The sequence below is a fragment of the Chlamydotis macqueenii genome, chromosome 2, assembly GCF_036417535.1.
Source record: "Chlamydotis macqueenii isolate bChlMac1 chromosome 2, bChlMac1.mat, whole genome shotgun sequence".
Lineage (NCBI taxonomy): Eukaryota > Metazoa > Chordata > Aves > Otidiformes > Otididae > Chlamydotis > Chlamydotis macqueenii.
In genome coordinates this window covers 29,230,405-29,247,388 of record NC_141557.1, presented here as the reverse complement: position 1 = coordinate 29,247,388, position 16,984 = coordinate 29,230,405, and the positions used below count along the sequence as shown (strand labels likewise).

Sequence of the window (16,984 nt, the reverse complement as noted above, 5' to 3'; positions counted from 1 at the left end):
GTATGAACTTATTCTGGATTTGGAAACTATGTATTGAAACTATTTTTTTTCAAAATATTCATTGACCTTCACATAAAATTTGAAACATCTTCTAACAATTTTTTCAGTTTTTAATTCTGACACCCTGGACACTTACTTAAATCGTTCAAATATCTGAAACAGAAAAGAAGGGGAGGGAAATGTGGGAAAGAAGAGGAATACTTCCTGTTTTCTGACTTTCTGAAAAAAGTCTGTTTGAACGTTTCTTAAATTTGGTACACCAACCTGGGAAATAAACATTTTCTAGATTATTCAAAACATCCCATTCTTACCAAACTCATATAGGAAGTATTTATGCCTCCCACTTGTTTTCTTGAAGCACAAGTGTATTGTTATACTTCAACTAATGAAAGGCTAAGGTGATTTCAAACCCTCCAAGAACAGCACATTTGAGAATTATGAATTTTGTTACTGTGTGTCAGCTCTTATGTATTAGCCAAGTTTAATTATACCAGCACAAAACACTAATATCACTAACAAGAGTCCTGTCACAGAATTTTAAAATTAATACTCTCAGCATCACTTCAGTTTGAAGACAGCAGGAAAATTTCCTTGATTAGCCTTCCCAAATTAAGTGAGTAGTTTCTAAGATCACTGACATTTATTGGGAATCTACACATTGAGTTTAGCAGATCTAAAAGCAAAGCTGTCTGAAGGAGAACAAAGCCATCCATAAATTTGTTTCTACATCAGGGTTACTGGATTTATAAAATTAACTTCTTCCCTTTCTCTGAAATATTGAAAGTATACTAATTTGCTAAAAAGCTGCTGAGATCTGCAAACCTGCTGAATACAGCTTCTAAAATAGTTATCTTTTGGTAGCACATGTTCAAGATGGGGTCTTGGTGTTGCTCAAGAGGTCTACAGAAAGATCTATTTTAAATCAAAGCTTGGGACTGATTCCTGTTTCAAGAGTCTGACACACACTTACGGGAAAAGGACCCAATCTCTCTCTTTTCTGATTAGCACTACGCATAGAAAGCACAGAGGTGCCTTGGCATTAGAAGTTGTACTGTCAGCATAACATTTGTTTCAAAGTTGTTTTCAGAAATCTAGGTGACAAGGTAAGACAGGGAACAATATTTTCTTAGGTTTTGTTGCCACTCATCAGGACAAGTGTTTTTTTCATAAGAAAGTCTGAAGAACACACATTTCATATCAACTCAAGTCAAATTAGCAAATCATGCAACTCCCTCAGCCCTAAACTCTAAGGCAAAAATTAATCTTAAGGGAATATATTTTTTTTCTTAATGTCTTGTTTTAAGAAGCCCATTATTCCAGAGAAGGAATGTCCTTAGGGACACAAGTGTATTATATTTGCAGACCCTATTCTGCTGACTCCTTTTCCAATTTGGTTCTCTCCTTTGGTATCTATCTTATTTGGGTAGATACCAGACAAAATAAAGTGTGAGGTAAAATGCATAACTGATGTGAGACAGTGAAGTGCATAGATTATTTACACACTCTCAATCCTAGCCAGCATTAGGCATAGTTCCCAGAATAAATTAATCCTCTGACTGTAAAAGTAAGAGCTAATGTCTCCAATATTTATTATCCCCTCATTTCCTTCATGTCATTAATACTGTATACACTTGTAGTCCTAAACAGAACTACAGCATTCACTCCTTCCAGAATAAAACAGTTGAACAGCTACAAAGCACCCTTTAGCTTCTCTCCCAAATCAGTATTTTAGGCACCTTTTTTCCCTGGGTCTCCATTTGATCCTGCTAAGGTAAATCCCAACCCCACCATCCTGGTGCAATGCTCTGAGACCTCTGGCACTCTCCTGTCCCATGTTTCCAAGCTCTGCTCCTGAGCCTTCTTGACTTTGCTTTATATATACATATGACTTGTGGGAGTATCTTTCTCAAATTTGTACTTTTAAAAATAAAATCCTGAACAGCACCACAAAAGACTGGGGAATGCCTGCTGCTACAGGACCTACAATGTTGTGAAACTGTGATAAACTGTGTGGTGCTAGAAAAAAAAACAACAAAACAAAACAAACCCCTAGATCAATAAAGTTAATCAATAAATTTGATAAATCTTGTGCTCTTTTTTCTTCAGTGACACAGTGACACAGCAACACAGCACTATGCACATGGACTGTGTGCTTGAAATTCCAGATCTGGAAGTCACTTAAGGCCTTGTCCAACTTTTCCTGGATTCAAGAGAAACTTTTTCCATACTAAGTGTGAGGTAGCCAACATTATGTGTTGACACAGCCCTTGGCTGTGTGCTTGGACTTATGTTTCACACAGGGCATGCCAGCCAGCTTTTAGAGACGTGATCAGGGGAAAGGGTGCATTTCGTTACATTATTTTAAAATACACCAGGCCATTATATTCCCTTTCCTGCCTTGCCTTTTCTGCAAGGCCAGAAAATTTCCTCTGTTGGGAAAAGAATAATGCCTTTGATATCCTTGGACTTTATGTTTCTAGTTATTTTCACTACTGACACTGCTTGGTATTTAATTTCAAAGGTACATAACCATCAACAAGAACAATTATCCTCTCAGGAAAACACGTACAGGAATGCTGTTTATGTCTCCATGTTTGGACTTTCCACTGGCTGCCAGGTGATTGTTGTTTTCCTATCCATCCCTTGAGGTGAACACTGAAGGAAAATCATCACTACTTAGTTGCTATCTCTTCAATTACATAGGAAGCAAGTGAAAATAAACCTGTTTCTCTTTACAAAGTAAATTATAGGTAAATAGTGAGCTGAGGGATATGGCATTACAGACAAGTTTATTGTGCTAAGTATGATTTTAGTACAATCTACATGACAGGCTCTTCCTTGTTTTATTTTTCCAGCTGAGAGAAGGCCTTTGTGGAGGAAAAGTAGCACTTCAATGTTTATAAAGCTTTATGTTTGAAACAGTTACAGAAGAGACCTTGTGCGTTTCACGCGCTGCCTGTTGATTTGTAACTTGAGGAAATCCCATGGTACTAAAACTAAACGGACTCTTTATTAAAAGAATCATGTGCAGGCGCCCTGCAGCAACAGCAGCCTTTCCGGCTTCTGGCATCCTGCTGCCTCCTCTGAGGCCCTCTCACCATGGCTCCCTACCTCCCTGCTCTCCACTCTCCTCTCTGCTTGTTGCCCTTCACCACAGTCCACACAAAATTCAGCGAGAACATTCCCAGTGCTTCCTGAGCTGTTACAGTGGTTGGTGGCAAAGTAAAAGAGGGTATTAGTCTTACCTAAATGAAAAGAGGCATCCCAGGACATTTTTCAATTTAGGCTTCACTCCTCTATTTAGTGTTGTACAGCCATCCTGTGTGTCTTTTTGGCTGCAGTTAGTGCCTTGTTAAAAACAGTCTCTTATTTGAAAGAAATTAATATTTTTCTTCCTTATACTAACTAAACAGCACATGTCTGTATAGTGTTAGCTAACTGTAATTGTGCTATTAATGTAATAAAATTACCCTACTGCTATCACTGTGACATGATAAGGCTTAATGCAATGCTCAAAGCATGTTTAATGGAGCAGAGAAACATCTGGCAAAAAAAAATATTCTTTACATTTTTTCCAGTTTGTTAATTTTAATTGTGGTCAATACAAGATTTTTTTTTTAATTGCAAACAAATCTGCTATGTTTACCAGTTTTTGTAAGTCAAGTCTCAGAAAGATCTTTATAAGTCAATAATAATTTTTTAAACTTTAGATTGTTAGTCTATTGTTAGTCAGGTTGATTGTTTCGTGTCTTTTTGTTATTTTGTTCCACATGAAAAGCATAAAATTTAGTATTTCAAAGAGTTAGTGTGACAAGGATATTAACACTTTCAGCATGACCAGTGTGATCCTAGGAGCATTTACAGTATCTAAAATTTGCTGACTACCTGAGTACTCCATGTGTTTGTGTTTAATTTTTCAAATGTATGGGTTTGTGATGGAGGGAGGATATGGAACAGTGTTTTTAGTTGAACTTGGGCATAAATTCATGGCAAATAAAATATAAACAAAATTATAGTAATGTTGACAGAGCTTAGATGAGAATTAGGAGTCCTGTTTATGATTCAAACACTGATTTTAATCTGCATGGTAATCATTCACATGAGTACGACCTCGGTTCAAGAAATCACAGGGTGCATGGCTAAATCTATCCCAAAGTACAACAGCTTTTGAGATAACATTGAATTTGAAGTACATGAAGGGGTGTGGAGGTGGGGCTGGGAGGGTTGTGAAGGATGTCCTGAACAGAGACTTTGAAATCTTTCTGTTTGTTTTGTAATATATGTAGGGTAAGTTCTATACATATGCAAAATACTAGTGTTAGTAAATTACAGAATCTATTAATTTGTCTTTATAGAGTCAGTATGCGTGGGTGGCAGATCTGAACATACTTTCATGTAACACTTCCTTCTTCTGGTCATTCATGAGATCACAGTATTTATGGTTAACCTGTAAGCCTCCTTCTTCCTTTTAGTATTTCAGAAAGTATCTAAATTCTCTGTCTGCATTTATATAAGCTGTAGAGCTTTTTATAAAGAAATTCTGAAGGAACAATCCAATAGTGCTGCCTAAAACAAAAGAATTCACCTCCATAAGCCTGTTCCAAAGTACACTGAAGTCAATGGAAAAATACTGACTGATAGGAACAGATTTTACATCAGGGACATTTTTTGGTAATGGACACCGGTAATTTCACATATGCTGGGCTAAGAGATGTCCACGCTGCAGTTGACTGTGTGCCCAAATGACTGACATAGCTGTCAGCATGATTTACAATGCATTTCCACGCCCACAATGAGGATGTAAAAGTAAAAATGATGAAGAGATTTTGCCTGTATCTCCAACTGCTGAGGCATGAGAACACCACTTAAGCCAGCCCTTGATATAAAAACTACACTCTGCTTTCTCTGAGATTTAAGAGCTCTGTGAAGCGTGTCAGGGGAGAAGATCAGCCTGAATGGCAAATATCTCAGAGGGGGAACCTCAGGCCCTCTTTAGGCTCTGAAAAAACTTGGGTGTGCAACAGAGGAACAAGGAGATGCTGAGATTAGTGTGAAGAGCTGCCACAGCACTCTGCTTGGATGAGCACTTCTTCCATGTGTGCCTATGAACCATTACAGTGGACGATGCTGTGGAGAGACACAGCAAAAGGCCAGTGACACTGCACTCCTGCTGGGCTCTGCTGGATGCTGGAATGTCACACTCCTGTGGGAATTTGGAAGAGAGACATCTGCCCTGTCAGTATGCTCTTTAAGCTGCTTCCTAGCAAGGATGTGGTGTTGGAGAAAAAGAAAACTTTATAATTCTTCATAGTGTTCTTAAAAGGAACAGTTGTTTTTTTCTTACTTACACATATTGCATATGATAAATGTATGTAGTATATGTAATAATTACATCAAAGTAAGCCAACATTTTCAAGGAACTCTTAGGTTCACAACTCTCAGTTTTGATTCCTAGGATATCTCTTACAGTACATTTGGCAGTAAAGAGCATTATCCATGCATAGATTTATGGAGGGTACCTTAGATTCCTTAACAGCCTATGTACCCCAGAGGCCCTAGTAACTGGCTCTCTCGTCACTGCAGAGCAGCCCCGTGTTTTTTTCCTGGCTCCTCTAATGAAAGAGAGGTCATGTTCTTTTCACTAAGGGTTGCATCTGGGAAATCCTGGACAAACACTGAACTCCACAACAGTGCACACAGAGCTATGAGATCATTGCTTAAGGGATTCTTACCAGTGTTCCAAGCTTTCCACAGTGGTGTGTAGCTCACTGTCTTTTGGAAACCAGAACAACCCAATATGCAATTTTCTTACGTTAAATCACTCTCTGGGGTGTATTTACTGTGCACCTTACTCACAGTTTAAATCGAGAGATTAGAGTCAAATCTACCTCTGGATATGCCTCCAAAGCCCTCAGCAATGCAGACCATGACTAAAAAGTGCTTCCCACTGTTACGCTCAACATCCCCACACACTGCTTATAAAAGGAATTGAAACTACCTGACCATGTTGAGCTTTCAGCAATCAATCCTGTAGTACTTAGTGTCAAGAGCAAAACAGCTGCTCCTATCGAAGAAAGAGGAAGTGTGGGAGGGTTCATTTTGGCACAGTCTGCTGATCACCAACTCTTGAATGAAGAGGACAGGGAGTTTCCAAAGTAAGCTAATGAGGGCACTTAAGCCTCTCTAATTCTCAGGATGGGCTGTGCCATTTCTTTTACCTCCAGATGACTGAGCGACTGGTTAGAGTAAAGAATTAATGAATTGGAAGAGTTGGTAAGTAACTTTTAGCAGTACAGTGACATATATATAGAGAGGGATTTGTTAAGTAGAAAGAGATAATAATGCTGCTTTCCATATTACTTCAGAAATCAGGGCCTCGGGGATAGAGAACAAATACTCACTAGTAAACCAGGCAAGGCGCATTTAGTGTGTTTCTGTTCCATGCTGGTATCTAGAGGAAAACCTAGATATTTTGCCAAAATATTTGAACATCATTGAAAAAGGGGGCTCTCTGTGCCAGGTTTCGGACCTAGGCCTGCTTTGTTACAGCATGTCAGGGCTCTCAGAGAGCTCATACCTGGCCTCACAGGATATACACAAGATGCAGCTCAGGACCACTAGTGTCTTCCATAGCATGTGCAGGAGAACACATTTATTGGGACCAGAAGTATGGTACATTACTGTGAATAATGGTGTGGAGTCCCTATCACAGTGCTTTCGCCTCAGCACCTGTGCTGTTTAGGCTGGAGTTCCTGTGAAAGGAAAGACATTGCTGTTTAATTACAGTCATCTCCCTACAAGCTCACATCAGGCTAGTGTCAAACATGATGGCAGAAAATGCAGTTTTACAGCAAAATAGCTTCATTAGTGAGAAGATCAAGATTTCCCCCATGAGAAGTTTGTTCTAGACAAGATGGAAGCAGAAAATGGTGTATTTTGTGGACATTTTTCTCTTCCTCCTGGGACTCTGGCAGCCAGACATGGAGACTGTATTGGAGGGCACTGTGAAGTGTCAGCAGCGTGGGAACATTGAAGAAAAGGTGTGTTGGAAGCTAAAAAAAATGTCTTATAACACATTAAAAAGTAGTTCTGCTTTCCACCTTCCTTAGGAAGCCACCCAGCATGGCCCTGCTTTGAGTGGGCGTTACTCCCCAAGAGTAATCTCCTTCAAGAGACTTTACAAGTGGAATTACAGAGCATCCTGGCTGTAGCAGTAGAGAATTCTGCTCAGACAAATGCATTTTTCCAAGAAGTACAAGCTATTCCAGTGGAAGTTGGTGTTGTGACCAGCAGATTTTTATTGCTTCCTCTCAGATTATCAACACTGCCGTGTGGACTCTGAGACAATGCTGCATTGCCTGTGTGGATACACTGAGCCCATGTAAGCCAGGGTCATCCTGGATACAGCAAGGATGTCACTTGATAGTAACCCTTCCCTAGTGCAAGTCAGCATGAGGAAAGCCCGCTAAGCTATCTGCACTTTTTGCTCTAGACTCAAAGAAAAGCTCGGGTCTATTCAGTTTAATTGGGTGTCAGTGTCCTCCCGACCCTCCCAAACCAATGGAATTATGGCTTCTGCCAGCACCCATCAATCCTTCTCACCTAAGACCACAGGAGAGCAAAATCGTGTTTTCCCTCTGCATGAGAATAGATCCAAGTGTCCCTACCCTAGCAGAATGAACACTCACATCTCTGCCTGCTGCAGCCAGCACAGCTTTTCCTCCACACAACCCAAGAATGCAGTGTGAGCACCATGCCACTGTCTGTGCCTCTGAAAGCAGAAAAAGTACATCAGAGCTACAAAATGAGACAGGAGTGGCTGTCACAAGAATGATCTTTGACAGGTTCATCAAAGAACTCATTCTCAGACATGTTTCAGACTTGAATCAGAGCACAACATGTTAAAATGCTTAGAGATATTTATGTTCAGCCAATTCATGTGTTTTACAAATGTACATATTGATTTTCCACTATTCATTAGAGTTATGTTCACAACTCACAATCTGTCATCACCTACACCAGTTCCCTAAACAAGGTATTTTCCCCTCAACCTACTATTTGTTAGTCTTCAGTAATGTTAATGAGAGTTGGTTTATAATGAAAATAGAGACATTCTCTTTTTGGAGATCTCTACATTTAAATGTTTAGTGTATATTTATAAACCATCAAACCATCTGCCCAGTACCTGCATATTCTGAAACAGTCTGTGTCCTTGAACAGTCTAATTCCTACAAATGAATTGCCCTGTGCAGTGCTGTATAATTTTCCACTAAAGGCTGAAGCAAGAACGTGTTCCCCAAGAGATTATCTTTCCAGACTCCATAAAAGTCAACAAGAGCTGGAAACAGAATTATATTCTTGAAAATCTAAAGGAAATTGGTGGTCCATGTCCCTGGATCTCCAGTACGGTGATGCTTCTCTTAGGACATGCCAACTGCCCCCTCAAGTTAAGATATTGCATGATCCAAAACACTCTAAAATAAATGTGATTTATTATTATTATTATTATTATTATTATTATTATTATTATTATTATTATTATTGACACAGAGAAAAGCAGGAAGCTGTATTTTAATCTGACTAACCATAAATGAAGTGGATTTAGGTGGGCAGGGATTCTTTGGTAGTAGCAGCCATGGATCCCATTTGTTTTCATAAGCCTTGTATGTAAGAAATCTCAGAGACCTTCTCCTTTCCTTTCAGTGGTTCAAGTCCAGGATCTGAGAATATTAAGCAAACAGTATTTATGAGCTATAGGACAAGCTGTCTGGACTCTAGGATTTGAAAAGTTGTGTTTATTGTTAATCAGATAGAATTCCAAAAAAGGATCACCCAGACATATATGGTAAAGATTATAAGCAAAAAAATATTCTATCCGTGGCCTTGCTGTGAATGTACAAAGGAAGTAGCATTTTATGCTACTATACATACTATACTATACATACTATACTATATATAGTAGCATTTATATGCTACTATATTAACTATGTGTAGTTAATTATTCTCAAATAAACTATCCTTGTGAGAGGTGAAGCTATAGAAACTACATTAAAGGGCAGACATCGCATTATGGATGTTGTAGTTCAGCCCCAATCGGGACCAGACTATGCAGTCTCTCTCCCGCTCCGCCCACCCTCCGAGAACAGGGGGAGATGATACAAGGAAAAACAGCTCAAGGTTTGAGATAAGGACAGGGAGAAATCCTTAAAGTTACCGTCATGGGCAAAACAGACTCGACTTGGGGAAAACTATTAATTTATTTCTAAAATTAGCAGGAGAATGAGACAGGGAACAAGATAACCTCCCCCCACCCCTCCCTCTTCCCGGGCTTAACATTATCTCTACCACCTTCCCTCCCCGAGCAGCACAGGCGGGAAGAGGGAATGGGGGTCACAGTCAGTTCATCACGTGTTGTTTTACGCCGCTACTTCATCGTCAGGGGAAGAACTCCTCACATTCCTCCTCTGCTCCAGCGTGGAGTCCCTCCCACGGGCCACAGTCCTTCGTGAAACTGCTCCGGCGTGGGTCATCTCTTCCATGGGGTGCAGTCCCTCCAGAACAGCTGTCCCAGCGGGCTCTCCACAGGCCACAGCCTCCTTCAGGCCTCCACCTGCTCTGGCGTGGGGTCCTCCACGGGCTGCAGGTGAATCTCTGCCCCTCCGTGGACCTCCATGGGCTGCAGGGGGTCAACCTGTTCCACCATGGTCATCACCACAGGCTGCAGGGGAATCTTGGGCAGGAGCCGCATTACTCCTCCCCCTCCTTCTTCACTGACCTTGGCGTCTGCAGCTGTTTCTCTCACAAGAAAAGTTCTTCACAACAGGCAGGCAGATGCCTCTCAGGATCCTTTTTACATCTTATTCACTTCTCATCTCCTCTCCACTTCTTGCAGCCAGGCCCGGCTGAGTTGGGCCCAGTCGGCTGCCCGGCGGGAGGCCAGAGGGTGAGGCCTGCAAGGCCCACAAGGCTCGCGCCTCCTCTTCTCTGCCCCCGCTCAGCTGCTTCACATCATCTCCCTTTTTTTTTCCTGTTTTCCCCTTCTTAAATACGTTATCGCAGAGGTGTTATCATGGGACATTCTGCTACCAATTGGCTCGGCCTTGGCCAGCAGCTGGTCCGCCCTAGGCCCGGTCGAGTCCACTGAACAAAGTTGAGCAACTTCTAGCAGTTTCCTACAGAAGCTACCACCTTAGGCCCCCCCCTCACCAAACAAAACCAGAACAATGGACTATCCACTACAGTAGGAATGCAGATGTGGACTATTGTATCTACAATGACAACTGCAGACATTGGACTTGATTCAGTTGCCTGGAAATAAACCACCATTAGGAGGTTAAAATTGCAGTCTTATCAGCAAATCGACATTGGCAAGCAGATTTTTGAGCTAATAATCTTGTTGGTGTCAGGTATCCTTAAAATCGAGTACCTTTGCATGAGTGAACTAGTGTATTTTCTGTGATTTGAGCCTGTTATTTAGAGCTAGGAAGGAGACTTTCTCTGATATTGAAACTTAGGGAAAAACATTGCTGTTTGGCAGTTAAGCTTCATCAGAGGCCACTTCAGCCAGCTACATGGCTGTAGAGGAGTTCTACACTCTTACTCCTGCTCCCTACTATTCACATACCGATTCCTGATTTCTTTAACACAATGAACCTGCATGTTGTCAAGGACTTACCTATGTTTAAATGCTGTGATTTTAACTTCAAATTTAAAGGATCTCTGCAGTAACTTGTCACAAAATTTGGTAAATTAGCTTCATACTGCACTCGAAAAGGAAAATACATTGTAACATCGGATAAGCCATCACGCCTAGAACCAAGAAGTGATGTTGACTATAGAGTGAACATTTAATGTTGGATTTATGTAAGGTAAAAAAAACTATTGATAACATTTCTGTTAAAAAAATTCAAGATTTAGGAGATTTCATTAACTGTTAATTACGTTGTTAAGAAGTTAAGCTTTTAAGTTGACAAGAGTTACGATTTTCCATTACCCTAAAGTTCTTTATTTACACAACTGCTATCACCATGATCCCAATCTCTAATGAGTCTGGTGTCCTCCTATTACAACACAGATGACAAATAATAACAGAAACAGAACACCCTTCTGGAGAAAGGAGCTGTGATACTAAAAACACAGGGGATATCATTTCTTGGAATAAATGTGTTGCATGCTTTGGAGTTATTTGCATGGAGTTATTTGCATTGTTTTTCAAACCTTTCCATTGAATTTAATTAATCATTAATATACCCTGCAGTCATCTGCATTACAATGAGCTTAAGAGCATTCTGTTGCTGAAGAACTTACAAGAGTGCTAAAAGCAAGCCTAAAACAAGGGGGTCATTTAACATCAATGACATATAATTTTTTAGATACATATTCTCATTGTTTGGAAGTAAAACTGATTTTGCATTCAAAATAGATGGGAGTTTAAATAACTGGCAATATTTTCTGCCGATTGCAAGAGGAAATTGTGAGTCTGGCTGCTGGTAGTACTGCTGTTCACCAAACCACATTTTGCAGAGTCAGGTAAGCGTAGGTTAAATAAGACACCAGCACATCGGTCTTAAAATCTGTCTGAGACAAGGTCCCTTAAAAGATTAACTTTGCTCCATCATCCCATTCTTGAATAGCAATTTGCTTCTTCATGTAGATCACTTTCATTAGACTACATCGCTAGGTACACAGATTTGACTGACAATTTTTCCTGATCTTCACACGTTGAAATGTGTGAAAGAAACACACAGAACAGCTGATTTCTTGTGAGTTACGAGATAGAAAATTGATAACCATGATGTTCTGGAGGTATCGATATCATCTGCATGAACAGGAAGATACGTTTCTTTGATTAACTGAACAAGATAAAATAAAAATGGTGGAGTTAGGCAGCAGTATGAATATCTTGTGAAATCAGGGAGAGAACATAAATGGTGCATGAAGTTACGTTGCAGACTTGATGTTAATGAAAGTTTAACTGTGGATTGATGGGTGTGATGCACATAAGTGTACAAGAGAACGTCATAAGGAGAAGGAAGCACTGTACACTAGTAATTTTCATTTCTTACTTGTTGCTTTTCTCTTAATACATCCCTTTTTCTATTTTTTTTTCTGACTGAGTACTGGTTTCTCTTTAATGAAGCATTTCCCATTGGCCTGAATGGTGGAAAAGGAACTCCCCTCTAAGTGGACACAGAAATTGCCCCTTTGCATGCACAAGATCAAGTCGTGGGGATCAGTGCAGCTAGGTCCAAAATCCTTAAGTAGGTACGTTTTTAATTTCAAAATCCTGCACTGAGATTGCATATTTCCTTTTAAATCCCTGACAACAGATAATTAAGGGTTATCCCTAGGGGACATATTAGTGGAGAAAAAAAAAAAAAAGGAGTAAAATTCCCTGTAGAGGCAAGTCCTTAGTTCTGCTGAATTTGCATCACTGCTAGAACTAAGCAACCAGAAGTTTCAGTTGGCTGAGAAGTTAATGATATGCCTAGCAACTACAGTATGCCCTGTTTTCCTTCAGACCTCAATGTGGAGATCCCCTCTACCTCTGTACAAAGTCCTGAGGAGACTCTGAGAATATTTGGTTGTTATCAGGAACTTAATCAGGATTTTTTTTTTGTTTCAACTTGCTCTTTTGCTTTTTCCTTATTCTTTTTCAGACATGCTGCCCTATAAGTACTTGTTGCACTCAGGCAGAATTTCACCAAAGAGAATCATTAGTCCTGAGATTAGAACACTGACTGGTGACACCGAAATCCCCACAGAAAGCACCTAATTCGTAAGAAGGACCTGAAATTTTATTTCATGCTCACAGCTAAATACCTTGGCCATGTAGTTGTTGGACTTTCTGGAATTAGCTTTTGAAGCCAGTCAAATTGTTAAAGCATTAGTTTTCTCCTGATATGAACAGAGAAGGTTCTGAAATCTTGAGAACATTTCCTAAGATATGGATGCTAAGGATTATCTTGCTATAGTCAGGCCCTCTGAAGTGGTGACCTTAGAAAGCACAACATTAGAGCTGCGGGACAAACATGCTTTTTTTCCCCTTCCACTGTTTTTGCAAATTTACATTACTGTTCAAGACTTGAGAAAAAGTAAGACACATTTATTTAAAGAGAAGAATTTTGTTTAGCAGGTTTTAAAACAAATAAGCATCTAATTACTATTATGGAAGCTTGATCATCTTGAAATAAAGCAAGTTTTCCTTGAGACAGAATATTATTGGACAAATGTCTTTTGGCTGTAATAGCTAACTAGAAGTTTGCTTTTAATTACCTTAGGTAAACTGAAAAACAGGGAAGTTAAATTCCTGCTATAGCAGCTTGGCAAATAAATGAAGACATGATTTATACTCATGAATACAGAAGAAGGTGGAAAAAAAAGTTGTTTTCCATGGAAATGCAACCTTGGCTATATGCCATTTATGTGGTTCTTCAGTAAACTATATGTCCGGGTATAAATGTTTGCTTTGGAGAATAGAAGGGGTTTTGTTTACTGTCTCGGTTTTGTTTCTTATTTTAGAAATAGTAAATTTGCTGAATTGCTTTTTGGGCGAGATTATCTGAAGGGCTCAGAGGAGAAAAGATAGGAAGGTTTGTAATTAATAGTTAATTGAATATGGGTAGAATACTGAATATTAATAAAATATTCTTCTCTGTGTTTTTGTGACAGCTGATTTTAAAAGGTATTCTAAAAAATGCAAAATCAAAACCAAACAAACACAAAAGAGCCCACAAAAGTATGACTACCTGCAAGAGAAAAAAAAAATCTTCAAAAAAATCTGAATTAAAAAGTTTTGATTGAAGGCTTCTCTTCTTTAGCAGCTTTAATATTAAACACACTGATTTTGTTCTGGGGGGATGATCTGATCCAAGTTGTATCTTGGATTTTTAAATTTTCCTTGCAACTTTTCTGTAAATAATTTGATTGTCAGCTGTTGTGAAAAAAAAGGACAGTTTCTTGCTATGTGTTATGCACAACAAAATGCTGGTTTCATTTAGGGCTGCTAAATGGAAATATTACCATAAAATCCTTCTATCCAGCATGTCGAGCAATTCAACTGGTACCTACCAGTCTGGGGAAAGCAGAAAGTACAGGCAGACGTGTCACAGAGAACAAGGTAAAGATGAGCTGATTAGCCCTGATGTCTGTATTTCAATATATTCTGCCAAAATGAAAATATCAGCTACAAAGCACATTAAAACCTGGGTGAGTTGATGAGCTTTCCCTGTGGAAGTCTTTTTGGCAAATAATTTGTGACTACAACAGTTATTTATCAAAGTTCGATCCCAGCTGTGGTACTAACAACTGATGGGTTTTCTTTTTTTTGTTGTTGTTTTTTGCTAGTGAGGCTGACACCTAGTGGCTTCATTTACTGATCCCCAAGCATCCGCTTTTTATTTCAGAGTGTTTGCTTTATAAAAATTTGGGAGCCAGACATTTTACCTGCCTATAATCATGTGGTTTGGGGTCTTCATATAGACCAGTCTTATATTTGCCATTCTTCACAAACAGTATTTTGGCCTCATAAGAGCTGATCTTTGGAAAGCAAGTGACAAGTTGAGGCAAGTCCCTTTTCTTTTCTGAGAGAGGAAGGAGCAGCCTGGATCTAAGCCTGGAAAGCTGTTGCATGACTGTGGACTCAGAGGTCATTTTTAGCTGCAGTTCCCCTTTTCCCTTTCCTCATGGCTTCTCTGGAGGGCTGGATGATCTACAGAGTCGGTAGGTAAAATCAGGAGGCTTTTTTAGCCATATATCTGTATTGGCTTTGGGTTGCTGCACTACAGTTTATCGTTGGGAGAAAGGTCAATCAAGGCTTGCAGAAAATTTTATTTGACTTTCAAATGAAAATTGTGGCTCATCTTGGTGGAGGGTGAACATAATGGCTTGTCGATGGATTTTTTTTTCTTCTCGGATATTGTAAGCCCTGGCAAAAAGAAAAAGAAAAAAACAATGCACACACATGTACAACAGAACATTTATTATGTTACTCACAGTCTGGCTAGCTCTCTCTGTATAACCTAGTGCATTCATTGAAGATAAATGTGTACTTGTTCTTCAATATTATTTTGTAGCTGTGCTTAGACGAAGAACTGTTGCTTTTTGATTCCCTCTTTCTCTCAGTTCTGCAAAGTAACCTGAAGAAGCAAACTCCTAACACTAGAGAAAGCCCATCAGAAGTTCAAAGCAAGGATGTTCAAGAATCTACACATTCATACCAGTTTGTAGGAACAGGAGCTCTGGTTTTTATTTTGCCTGAAATACCCACACTAAGTAGGGTATTTCATCCTCTCCTTCAAGTTTTTATTCTTGTCTCATTAAACAGTACTTCCATGATGGGAGACTAAACCTGTGCGCATGCAGTGCAGCACAGCAGGGATCTGGTGTTAGCTGGGCAGCGCTGGGTGCACACCGGCCTCGCTTTGCACAAGCAGGAGTGACAGAATGAACCTCAAATCAGGGAAACATTGAAACTCCAGTCTCCATCATTCCTGAAGCATTTTTGTATTTCTCCACCTTCCTGGGCCCACCCAGGCCACAACATCAATTAGAGCTACCTCATTGCTGTCCTAACATGTGCCCAGGTGTTATGTCCTGCCGTGGGCTATCTCATCAGCCGGTGCTGCTCGAGCTTCACCTTTTTGCCCAGAGGGAGAGAGAGAGGCCCTTTCATTACCCAAGGATGCCTCTGGGCAGGGTGAAAGACCATTGGAGCAGCATTAATGCCCTAATAGGCAGTTAAGTATTTAGCTCTGTGCATGAGCTATATTATCTCTTTTCTCTCTCAATGATCTTGAAGACACTCCCAGACTCCATCACCTCTCTTACACTGCATCTGTATGCTCCTTGTATGTCCTGCAAAATCTGGAAGAACGACATAGATCATAAGGGTATTGCAACAGGTCCCAAGTAAATACCAACCATTTCTCCTACTCCCTTTATTATTCATTGCTTAGGAAACCTGAAAGAAAGCTATCACCTTAGAATACTCTCTTCTTTGTGCTTATTCATTCTGAGGACACAATGTTTTTTTTCTAAGAGAAGGTGGCCCCTTGAAGGATAAGGGCAAATGGAAATGTGTCCTTACCAACAAAATTGCATTTCTGAATGAGGTTTTAGGTAGGCAGCTTGCTGGAGATTAAGTAAGTTCCCACAAACTGGTCTTGGAAGGTCACATTTCTATGCTGTCCTTTTCAGATTACTTTTGTTCCCAAGCCATGCTCAGCTGTAAAGTGTTGTCAAGCCGAGCTCCTTCCAGTCCCAGACCCCACTGGCTGGAACGCGTCCCGCTGCAGGACAGCCTCTGGGAAGGGGCCAAAACTCACAGTCCCTACCCCGCAGATTATTCTCAGGCTATCCAGACTCTGAAGCACAGCCTGGCACTCTTACCAGTTGCAGGGAGGTGAGCAGGTTTGGGTGGGCTTGGGTGAGCACTCTGCTTTTCTCTTCTAAGGTGGCCCACGGTTCCCATCGAGTGTGGAGGCGGACAGTCTACAGGCAAGCCAGCTGTCCCACCATGACAAACTGCTTTTTTTTTTTGTCTTATAATTTAATAAATTGGGGAGAAAAATTGACAGCTGATAATTTGTACATTTAAAGCAGCCTTTTCTCATTTTGCAACTCAGTGGAGATGCTGGCAGATTCACCAGGCCAACTTTAGGTACAGGACTGCCAAGGTCAGCAACCAGCTGCGTGAATGAACAGCAAAAGCGCTTCTCTCTTCTAGTCTGTGCCAAAACTGTAATAACCTAGACTCTGCATTGCTGCTGCCATCATGAAAAGGCTGTGTATGGACGTGCCCCTCCACAGGTTTCAGGAGCAGACAGGCTCAGCCCTGAGGAACTGCATGTCCTTCTCTCCCCCTTCCTTCTTTCTAGCACTCCTCCCTCCCCAGGGCAATGTCAGTCCCACAGCCTGGAAACAGCAAAATCCAGATTTTGCCCATATTGCCAAGAAGTCTCGAAGCCGAGCAACCATTTGCAGA

General features: G+C 40.3%; 1 protein-coding gene across 2 annotated transcripts in view; it reads right to left on the bottom strand.

Annotated features, from left to right (window-relative positions):
• Positions 1-16,984, bottom strand: part of SCIN (scinderin) — a 75,710-nt gene that overhangs the window by 58,233 nt on the left and 493 nt on the right. The window contains exon 1 of one of the 2 annotated variants that reach the window (XM_086742415.1): positions 10,676-14,372. The exons of the other annotated variant lie outside the window; for it this stretch is intronic. Within the exon in view, the coding sequence (XP_086598541.1) occupies positions 10,676-10,784 (109 nt within the window). The 5' untranslated portion in view covers positions 10,785-14,372. Of the gene's footprint in view, positions 1-10,675; positions 14,373-16,984 lie in introns of those variants that run through there. 2 annotated transcript variants of the gene reach the window in all.